Raw genomic sequence first — 11,453 nt, forward strand, 5'->3', positions numbered from 1 at the left:
GACCAGGCTGGTCTTGAACTCCTGACCTCAAGTGGTCCACCTGTCTCAGCCTCCCAAAGTGCTGGGATTACAGGTGTGAGCCACCGCGCCTGGCCAACAATTCAATCTATGTAAGTGCACACATGGGAAAATTTTAGATGAAATACATAGATATTACTGCTGGTTTCTGAGTTATAAGGTTATAAGATTATAGACTGGGCACGGTAGCTCACACCTGTAATCCCAGCACTTTGGGAGGCTGAGGTGGTTGGATCACAAGATCAGGAGATCGAGACCATCCTGGCCAACATGGTGAAACCCTGTCTCTACCAAAAATACAAAAATTAGCTGGGCATGGGGGCGCGCGCCTGTAATCCCAGCTACTTGGGAGGCTGAAGCAGGAGAATTGCTTGAACCCTGGAGGCAGAGGTTGCATTGAGCCAAGATGGCACCATTGCACTCCAGTCTGGGGATATATCGAGACTCCATCTCAAACAAATAAAAAAAGATTATAAGATTATAGTTGTTTTCCTCCTTTTACGTCTTCTGTTTTCAAGTTGTCTGTAAGAAGCACCTGGAGTTATGCTTCTTGGACTGTTCCTGCACAGTTTGCCTTGACAGACCGCCTGGGCACAGCCTGAGTGTTCTCAATTCATTTGCAGGGTTGGTAGCCCCCAAGGACAGAGACTGCTATGTTATTTAATGCCCCATTTTTGAGGTCCTGTGGGAATCTTTTCCTTCAAACTTACTACAAATAAAACCGTGCAACTCCCAGAATGCTTTCAGCCTTACAGCTGATACTGTTTCTTGCTTTTCCTTGGCTCCCAGGAAACTCTAAGCAAATTTGTGCCCCGTCTTTGAAAGGACCTTCTTCCACCCTGCTTAGGGGCCATGTCAAACTTTCACTCACCTCCTCAAATCCTCTCCTCTGTTACCTCCCCTCACTCTTGGCAGTCAACTTTGCCTCTGCTTTAGAGTCTGGGGGCTGCCACCAACCCCGAGCTCCACAGAGACAAAAGCCCTTCCCATCTTGCCCTATCTGGGAGTGCCATCTCAGCTCTGTACCAGGCCTTGCCTGGGACTTCTTGGAAGAGCTGTCCATACATGCTGGCTTCATGTTCTTATCTCCACTCTCTTCATCCGGCTGCAACCTGGGTTCCCACCCTCACCCACTGCTGAAAGTGTCCTGAGTCAGTCATTAGCTTTCACCTTATTGAATCTAAAGATTGTGTTTCTGTTGTTATTAGATAACCTCTGTAGAACTGACCCAGAGGACAACTCCCTACATTCTGAAATTCTTTCCCCTTTGGTTTTGGTGGGTCATTCTCCCTCTATGCAAACAGCACTCTCTTGGTCTCCCAGGCTCCTTTACCACCCGCATTCTTTGGGACCCCTCCCTCTGCTCTCTGTCTTCTCCCTCTGCACAAACCCTAGGGGTCAGGTGGACCTGGGTCATTGTCTTACTTTCTTTGTGCTGCTATCACAGAATATCCGAGGCTGGTAATTTATAAAGAACAGAGATTTATTTCTTTCAGTTCTGGAGGTTCAAGATCAAGGGGCCACATCTGGTGAGGGCCTTCGTGCTGTGTTATCCCGTGGTAGAAGATGGAAGGGAGAGAGGCTAGAGAGAGAGGGCGAAAGGACTGAAATTGCTTTTATAACCGACCCACCTCCAGATAACCACATTAATCCATTCATGAGGGTGGAGCGCTCTAACCCAGTCACCTCTTCTTAGTCCCCTACTTCCAACACTGTTGCACTGGGGGTTAAGTTTCTAATATGTGAACTTTGGGGGACACATTCAGACCATAGCAATCGTATTCCCATATGAGACCAATCACTGCTTCAGAATTGTGTCACTTCCTCCAGGGCCTTCACTGTACTCCAGACTCCCATATCCCTCCATCCCTCTGCCTCTGGCCTCAGCGGCCCTCAGGCTCTCATACCCATCCGTTCTGCTTTTCCTCCAGGACTCCCCATCTTGTTGAAAACACAGCTTTCCACCTGGGCATCAGCCAGTCTCCTCTCTTACCCTCATCTGTACCTCTATGCACTCTTAGGAAGATGTAACTACTGTCTTTCCTGTGTCTCTTCCCCTTCCCACTGGCCGCTGTCAAGTTCAGGCCCCACACCTTCCTGTCTGGGTTACTGTGCCTTCTGCCCAGCTTGCTGTCTGCCTTGCAGTTCTAATCCCCTCCAGTGCATCTTGTACACTGCCACCAGGGATCTTTCTAGAACACCAGTGTCACAGTGTTCTACCCTGTTGAAAATGTCTCAGCACCAGTGCCTTTTCAACCCCCGGTCCAGTTTCAGAACCGCTCCCAGTCCTGGCACCAGGCATCTCATAGCCTGGCTCCTGCCTGCTTCTTCACCACCTGCACCCGTTGCTTCCTCTGCACAGAAAGCCCTTGGAGCACCCCACATGGGTCAAGTGCTTCCACAGCCTGGGCACATGCTTTCCCCCTCTCTGAGGAGCTCTCAGCTCTCCCTTCATCATGCAGTTATTTTCTTACATCGTATTTTATTTTGACTCAGAGGGCACAAGTGCATGTGTGTGACATGAGTATATTGCACACTGGTGAGGATTGGGCTTCTGGTGAACCCATTTCCCAAATAGCGAACATTGTACCGACAAGTTATTTTTCAGCCCTCGTCCTCATCATCCTCCCCCTTTTGAGAGTCCTCCGTGTCTACTGTTTCCATCTTTATGTCCATGCATACCCAGTGTTTAGCTCCCACTTGTAAGTGAGAACATGCAGTATTTGGTTTTCTGTTTCTGAGTTAGATCACTTAGGATAGTGCCTCCAGCTCCATCCATGTTGCTGCAAAGGTCACAATATCATTCTTTTTTTATGGCTGCATCATCCAGTTTTTGTTTTGTTTTTTTTTTTTTTTTTGAGACAGGCTCTCACTCTATCGCCCAGGCAGGAGTGGAGTGGTGCGATCTTGGCTCACTGCAGCCTCCGCCTCCCAGGTTCAAGAGATTCTCCTGCCTCAGCCTCTCAAGGGCCTGGGATTATAGATGTGCATCACCACGTCTGGCTAATTTTTGTATTTTTAGTACAGACAGGGTTTCACCACGTTGGCCAGACTGGTCTCGAACTCCTGACCTCAGGTGATCCCCCCCACCTCAGCCTCCCAAAGTGTTGGGATTACAGGCGTGAACCACTGCGTTTGGCCCTCCAGTTATTTTTACTTGTAACACTGTCCCGAGACCTGAAGCGCAGATGAGATGCCCTCTCAGGGCTCCACATCCCCCTGGGATGCCTTGTCCCAGGATTCCTATCACACTGTTGTAAACGTCTCTTTATCTGTGAACACCTGGAGGGCAGGGAGTCTACGGCATCATCCTGAGCACCTGTAGGTGCTCAATAAATATTTTTTTGAAGAGCTGACATGAAATTCTTTTTGAAAGGAGGGAGGAGTGTGAATGAATAAACAATCAGTAACTAGTATACTCCTGCAAGTGTTTCCTGAATGCCTGGCAGTGTTCCAAGCACGTAATAGGAACCACTCATCAAACCTCCACAACAGTCCTTGAGGCGGGGACCATGACCATCTCCATGTGTTGTGTGAAGAAATGGAGCACAGAGAGGTTCAGTAACTTTACTCAAAGTCACACAGCCAATACGTGGAAGAGCTGGATTTGAATCCAAGCAGTCTGGCACTCAAGTCTGTGCTCTTAATCACTCCACTAGACTGCCAGTCTGAAGAAACACGAGGAAAGGTGAGAAAGACAAAGCAGAGAGCAGGGCTCAGAGAGCTCCTTGTGAGTGGATGAGGCTCTTGTATCCATGCATACGATCTTACCTGTGTGGAGGCTGCAGGGGAAGGCCACAGGGTCTTTCCCTCTGCATCCCGGAGATGGTGAGAACAGGCTGTCTCCAGATGGTAAAGGAGAGGCGCCCGTGTGAGTCCGGGACCCGGCTACTGGCTTTGGAACCTCCTGGCCCATGTGAGCTCAGGCAAGAATACTGACCTTTCAATCCTTCCTTTCCTCTTCTACACAGCAGGATAACTATACTACCTACCACATAGATTGTAGAAAATAAAAGTGAGAGGAGGTGCTAGCCCTGGGGCAGATCCAGGCAGCATTCACTAAATGGTACATGTTATTACAGTGGGAGCTTTGGAGCCAGGGCAAGGGTGAAGACCCAGTTGTGTGACAATGGAAGCTACATACTGCTGCTCTGACCTCACGGATAATTCCATTTTAACTTTAGAATTCTATATGCTTGCTGCTAACTCAACAGAATCTTAGAGTTCTGTGGTTTATGTTTGCCCAGTAACTGGTTTGTTGATATTAGTTGCTGTTGGCTGAGTGTAGGAGGTGAGAGCTGGAGGTAGTTGGTGTGTGGAGCAGCTGTCCAGAGTCTAGAGTTGTGGGTTCCAATCCTGGCTCAACCACTTGCCACTTTGGTCCTCGGTTTCCTCATCTACGAGATAACAATGTATGCCTCAAAAGACTATTATAGGGGTTAAATGAGAGTATGTAAAATTACCTGGATAGGGCCTCACTGACAGGTTAGGTGGTTTTTCTGTTCACTCTAAAATACATTGACTCCAGATGGAGTTTTTAAAAAAGAATAACAACAATAATAATGATGTGAATTTTATTTTTTTTCAAGCGTTTCTGTTCAGGGAGAGAATTAGAGAAATTTCTCTCTTCTCCTTCTCCAAGAGCCATCTGGCTGGATAGCTTTTGGTGGATATTTCATGAGAGGTACCAGGTAAACACAAATCTGCTTGTTCCTCTGCCTTGCTTCAGTCATTTTGCTACAGAACCAGTTCCATCCTCTTTGACACGGGCTACAAGCCCTTCTGATCCCATGGAGCACCCCGCAGCCTCACCTGTCACCCGGTCCCCTCCCCACCCATGCCTCAGCCACACACCCTGTGCTTCAGCCATTGTGCAATGCCCCACGGCTCCCCCAGGCTTTAGGAGCTGGTTGCACGGCTGTCAGAGGCAGAGTTGAGAGTAGACCTCAGGACTTCTGGGCAAGCGTTAGGGTGCTGCCTTCAACAGCGCTCTGCCTCTGTGTACGTGCTTTGGAAATCTCATCCCCAAAAATGAACACGTTATTTCATAAAGCAAACGAGGCTAAATATCTTGAGAATAAGATTGCTGGAAATGAAAGCAATACTGACTTAAAAATCCCAGCCCCTCAGTTGTTTCAGCAAGGGATTTTAGTAATTCCTTTTTCATTTCTATTCCTGGCAGCCAAACAAGGAGCTCCAGAATAATCTGTTCGACCGGATAGCCCAGCACTACGCCTTACTTTTGTTTCGTGTACCCAAGTCCCACTACGAAGAGGCGCTCTTAAAAGTGAGCATCAGCCACTATCTAGAAAAAAAGTCACATTAGATTTCTATTCATTTCTGATGCCAAGAGAATGTCTTAAACATTCTTTACATAAGGGAGTAATTACTAAATCGTGATAATCCATGCACTGACTTGCAATGCAGAAGTTACAAAAATACAGTAGAGCTATTTATACTGATTGGGAGATGCAATGATATATTTAAGTGGAAAAGCAATTTATACAACATATATATATGCCTATGAATAGGAAAAAAACCCTGAAAAGTATTTACCAAACTCTTAGCAATGCTTATCACTGGGAAGTGAGGTTATAAGAAACTTTCCCCGTTGGGCACGGTGGCTCACGCCTGTAATCCCAGCACTTTGGAAGGCCAAGGCTTGAGGATTACCTGAGGTCAGGAGTTCAAGACCAGCCTGGCCAACATGGCAAAACCCCGTCTCTAAATTGCAAAAATTAGCCAGGAGTGGTGGCGGGCGCCTGTAATGCCAGCTACTCGGGAGACTGAGGCAGGGTTCACGTGAACCCGGGAGGCGGAGGTTGCAGTGAACCAAGATCGCGGCACTGCACTCCGGCCTGGCGACAGAGCGAGACTCTGTCTCAAACAAAAAAAGAAACTTTCTCTTTCCGTTTTATTATTTATTTTGAGACAGAGTCTCACTCTGTCACCCAGACTGGAGTGCAGTAGCATGATCTCGACTCACTGCAACTTCCAATTCCTGGGTTCAAGCAATTCTTCTGCCTCAGCCTTCTGAATAGCTGGGATTACAGGTGCATACCACCATACCCAGCTAATTTTTGTGTTTTTAGTGGAGATAGGGTTTCACCATGTTGGCCAGGCTGATCTCGAACTCCTGATTTCAAGTGATCCACCTGCCTCGGCTTCCTGAAGTGCTGAGATTACAGGCATGAGCCACTGTGCCCAGCCTCCCTTTCCATATTATATTTTTCTGTAGTATTTAAATAAGCATATAATTTTAAAATTTAAAATGTGACTATACATATATACTTTTTATATGTGTATATATGTATGTATATATGTACTAAAAGGATTGCTAGAAGAAAATACAAGTGAATACTTACATGATTTAGGGATGAGGAAGGACTTTGTTTTTTTCCTCTAGAAACAATGTCCGGCTTTGTTGCCAGCGTGGTGCAATCATAACTCACTGTAGCCTCAAATTCCTGAGCTTGAACTACTCCCCTACCTCAGCCTCCTGAGTAGCTAGGACTACAGGCATGCGCCACCACACCTAGCTAATTCTTGTATTTTTAGTAGAGACAGGGTTTCACCATGTTGGCCAGGCTGGTCTCGAACTCCTGATCTTAGGTGATCCACCCGCCTCAGCCTCCCAAAGCGTTGGGATTACAGGCGTGAGCCACCGCGCCCAGCCCCATTTTACTTCTTAGATTGTGTAGATTAAAGAGTATGGCCAAGTGCAGTGGTACACACCTATATTCCCAGCTACTCAGAAGGCTGAGGCAACAGGATTAGAGGATCACTTCAGCCAGGAGTTCAAATCCAGCCTGGGCAACACAGTGAGAACCTTGTCTCTAAACAATAACGACAAAAACTATATATAAAAAAAGAAAGTCCTTCCTCATCCCCAAATCATGTAAGCCAGGGTGGAAATGCTGAGAACATTACCTGAGCTCTGCTTGCTCCGCAGAGGTTGCCATCACTTCTGAGTAAAGCCATGTATACCAGCTTCTGTTGCTGCTTCCCACAGTCCTGGTTCAACACACATGAATTCAAGTCTGACATCTGTAACACAATGAGCCTGTGGATTTCAGGTGAGCGGTGACTTTTTTCCACCGGGGAAAGCGATTCTGGAAAAATGTTTTCCACTGGTACCTAGGTATGTCATTGTTTGCTTTGACACCCTTCATCAAGGCATTCTCTCTTTTCTCTCCTTAACATTAAAGAGAGCAAAGTATGTATGTGGTTGGAGCCCCAAGGAATACAAATTTTCCTGCTTCCTCAAAACAGTTCTGAGACATCCCTTCCTAATTCCTTTTTTTTTTTTTTTTCTGAGATGGAGTCTCTCTTTGTCACCCAGGCTGAAGTGCAATGGTGCGATCTCAGCTCACTGCAACCTCCGCCTCCCGGATTCAAGTGATTCTCCTGCCTCACCCTCCTGAGTAGCCGGGATTACAGGCATGCACCACCACGCCTAGCTAATTTTTGTATTTGTAGTAGAGACGGGGTTTCACCATATTGGTCAGACTGGTCTCAAGCTCCTGATCTTGTGATCCACCTGCCTCAGCCTCCCAAAGTGCTGGGATTATAGGCATAAGCCACAGCGCCCGGCCCTTAATCCCCTTTTTGTGCTCAGCTACATCTACAGGGAGTGAAGGGCCATATCCTAACAAGATAGCAAAGTTTCAGCACGGCCCTGTTAGTTAACCGTGTGCTGTGGGCTGATGCATGCAGGACTCAGGAACCCAAAAGCAGTATGTGAGTTTAGATCATCCCACCCTTCCAGCCTCCATGTGACCCCACACTGGGCAATCATGTGTCCCTCCCTCCAGCACACACAGGACCAGCTTGATGCCTGCTTTATCAACCACCTCCCAGTCCCCTTCCCCAATCTCAACCTTGACATTTTCTAAGTTCATTAAAAGCTGCCATGTATAGAAAGGTTCCTGTGTACTAGGTTCTGTGCTAAGTAAGCACTTTTCACATCTCCTATTGTGTTGTGGCTTCCTAAGATCACCTGCACGTTAGAAGATTTGCTAGAAGAACTCACAGGTCTCCATATGTAAGTGTAGTCTCACTATGATTTATTACAATAATGTAGTAAGGAAATAGAGCTGGATTATAAGGGAAAAAGGTAGAGTTTGGAGGAATCCATATGCAGACTTCCTTATGCCCCCTCCATCCCATAAGGAGTCATACGGAACCCACTCATCCCCCTACAACGAAAAGCTAGCAACATGTGTGTGTTGCTTCTGCCCAGGGAAGCCCATTAGAGCTGGAGTGCTCAAAGTTTTCATTGGGATAGTCACATAGACACTTCTCTCTGTCACGTACCACAATTCCAGTAAGACAGGTGTTCAGCATAAGCCACATTGTTTGTACCAACAGTATAGGCACAACGAGCCGCTCTTCTTCCATTAGAGAGAGTTTTATATCAGTGGAATAAACTGTTTACTACCCAGGTTCCCAGAGGCCAGCCAAGGCATCCTCGCAAGCAGGCCTTTCTGAGGATAGCAGTCTCAGGCCTGCTGTATTAACTCTTTTCCGCACACCCATTTAATCTTTTTTTTTTTTGAAATGGAGTTTCGCTCTTGTTGCCCATGCTGGAGTGCAATGGCACGATCTTGGCTCACTGCAACCTCTGCCTCCAGGGATCAAGTAATTCTCCAGCCCCAGCCTCCCGAGTAGATGGGATTACAGGTGCACGCCACCACGCCCGGCTAATTTTTGTATTTTTAGTAGAGATGGGGTCTCACCATGTTAGTCAGGCTGGTCTCAAACTCCTGACCTCAGGTGATCCACCTGCCTCAGCCTCCCAAAGTGCTGGGATTACAGGTGTGAGCCACTGAACAAGTGTTCATTCCAGGGCTGTGCCACTCCAAAGCTGGGTCTTTGACCATTATGCTACCCTACCTCCCATTTTCTGACTGTCTTCTCTTCTTGCTGTTCCACCTTGCTATTCCCTTTAACATCCAAGGCTGCACCTCCTTACCCCAGTTTATCCCCTGTATAAATAAACCCCCCGTCCACTTTGTCCAGTGGAGCCAGCAGCTTTGCATAGTGGCTCAAATGTCTCAAGTAATCCTTGGACGCATCACTGTCAAATGTATAGAGAGAAACCATTTCTGGCACTAAGCTAAGTGTGATCACATTAAACATTTACTAAGCACTTATTGTATTTATTATGTGCCAGACCTAGAGCCCTGGAGGTATAAAGATGAAGAAGACCCAACCCCTGTTCTCAGGGAACTCGTGGTCTAGCCAGAACAGGGGACATGGAAAACAAATCACTATGATGTCTTCACATTTGCAAAGCATGTCAGGGACTCACACACCTGTGTGTTCTGACCCTTACACCCAGCCGACAGGTAGGGCAAGGTCATCATCCCCGTTTTCCAGATGAAGAAGCCAAAGCCCTCTAGAGAGGAAGTGACTCACCCAAGGCCACAAGGCTGGTATGGGGCAGGGCTAACACTGGAAGCCCAGCCTCCGAGGAACCAGCAGGGGCTCCCCAGTCCTCTTTTGCAGAAGCATCCATTCTCACTCTTTTTAAAATTTCTTTTTAAATAGAAACGGGGTCCCACTATGTTGCCCAGTCTGGTCTCCTGTGCTCAAGTGACCTCCCACTTTGGCTTCTCAAAGTTCTGGGATTACGGGCGTGATCCACCACGCCCAGCCCCATTCTCACTCTTGACTCCTCCCTTAGGCACCTATCCTAGCCCACAGAGCTATGACAGCTGGAACTACTCAGAACTAGACCCCGAGCGATTCCGCAGAGAAGAATTAATGTTACACAGAAGAAGACTGATAAAGGGTAAGTTAGCAGTTACAGCCTCCCGCCTTCTTTGCCGCTGCCGTACCCAACCACTATCTAACTGAGGGAGGAGAGGCCTTGGCATTGTTGTCCTCTGGTCAGGTTCTCTCTTGGGTACCCCCAAACTAGCCACCAAAATTCTTCGTGCTTGTGGGCTGTAGTGTGCAACATAATTGTTGGGAGGCAGGGGATGGAATTTTGTATTAGAATAGTGGATGCCAGATGATGAGTGTCTACCTGTGTGCAAGGCACTGTAATGAGCTCTCTGCCTCTTTTTTTTTTTTTTTCAAGATAGAGTCTCACTCTGTCACCCAGGCTGGAGTGCAGTGGCGTGATCTTGGCTTAGTGCAACCTCTGCCTCCCGGGTTCAAGCAATTCTCCTGCCTCATCCTCCCGAGTAGCTGGGATTATAGGTGCCCATCACCACGCCCAGCTAATTCTTGTATTTTTAGTAGAGACGGGGTTTCCCCATGTTGGCTGGGCTGGTCATGAACTCCTGACCTCAAATGATCCACCTGCCTCGGCCTCCCAAAGTGCTGGGATTAGAGACGTGAGCCCCCGTGCCCGGCCAGCCCGTTTTATTTAATCCTCACGACAGCCTGCTGAAGTACACACTGAATCCAATTCACAGATGAGGAAACTAAAGCTCAGAGAAGTGACTTGTCCAAGGTCAGCTTTTCTGTTTCACTCAGCAGACACATAATGAGCTCTGGGTGCCAGGTACTCTGCTCAGCACTGGGAACACGGTGGTGGAGGCAAGCCCAGTCCCTCTGTTGCAGGGCCAAGGAGCCCCAGAATTGGGGCTTCTGCCTGGAAAGGTTCATGGCTTTGCCCAGGAAGGAATTCAAGGATGAGCTGGTGGTAGAACAAAGTGTCTCACCTTGACTATTGCAGCTCTCTGACTGCTTCTGCAGAGTAGGGCTAACCCATAAGCAGTGTGTTGAGAACAAGAGCTCAGGGCCAGTTCTGCAGGCTCATTTATACCCACTTTTAATTACAGGCAAATTAAGGGGCAGGTTACTCAGAAATTTCTGGAAAAAGGGGTGGTAAATTCCAGGTCCGGTCATTGCTAGGGAATGATAAACTGACTTGACGCCTGGTGGGCATGTCTTAGGGAGCTAGTCTTCAATTAGGTCTGGAGTAGAGTTCCACCTCCAGCCTCACCTCCTTATGATCTAGTGGGAAATTCAGGCCACACAATTGTCCTGCAGGGGATTGGGCGCTGCAGTGGAGGGATTCAGTTCAGTCCTAAGAAGGTCAGTACGTGGCGTTTGAGCTGAGATTCGAAGGGTGTGTTGGTCCAAGGACCTGCAGCATCAGTATCTCTCCACATCTACTGACTCCGACTCTGCAGTTGATCAGGAGGACTTCCAGTGATCTAGAAGCATGTTCTAGTTTGAGAAGCCTTGGATTAGGGCACAAAGGAAGAGAATACCTGAAACCCTTGGAGCAGAGCACAGTGGTGGTTACTAGCTGGAAATTATAAGCTGGCACTTGCTCAGGGCTAGACGCTTTTTGGGTTTTTTTTGAGATAGAGCCTCGCTCTGTCGCCCAGGCTGGAGTGCAATGGCATGATCTCAGCTCACTGCAACCTCCGCCTCCCAGGATTTTGTGACTGAAATGAACATGGAAAATAAAC

At 47.7% G+C, this 11,453-nt stretch overlaps 1 protein-coding gene across 1 annotated transcript in view; it reads left to right on the top strand.

The window, feature by feature from the left end:
• Positions 1-11,453, top strand: part of FAM227A (family with sequence similarity 227, member A) — a 70,795-nt gene that overhangs the window by 19,498 nt on the left and 39,844 nt on the right. The window contains exons 7-10 of the mRNA XM_011964328.1: positions 4,608-4,709; positions 5,201-5,305; positions 6,971-7,094; positions 9,707-9,814. Of these exons, the coding sequence (XP_011819718.1) occupies positions 4,608-4,709; positions 5,201-5,305; positions 6,971-7,094; positions 9,707-9,814 (439 nt within the window). The remainder of the gene's footprint in view (positions 1-4,607; positions 4,710-5,200; positions 5,306-6,970; positions 7,095-9,706; positions 9,815-11,453) is intronic.

This window comes from Colobus angolensis, unplaced genomic scaffold (assembly GCF_000951035.1).
Source record: "Colobus angolensis palliatus isolate OR3802 unplaced genomic scaffold, Cang.pa_1.0 Scaffold65, whole genome shotgun sequence".
NCBI classification, from domain to species: domain Eukaryota; kingdom Metazoa; phylum Chordata; class Mammalia; order Primates; family Cercopithecidae; genus Colobus; species Colobus angolensis.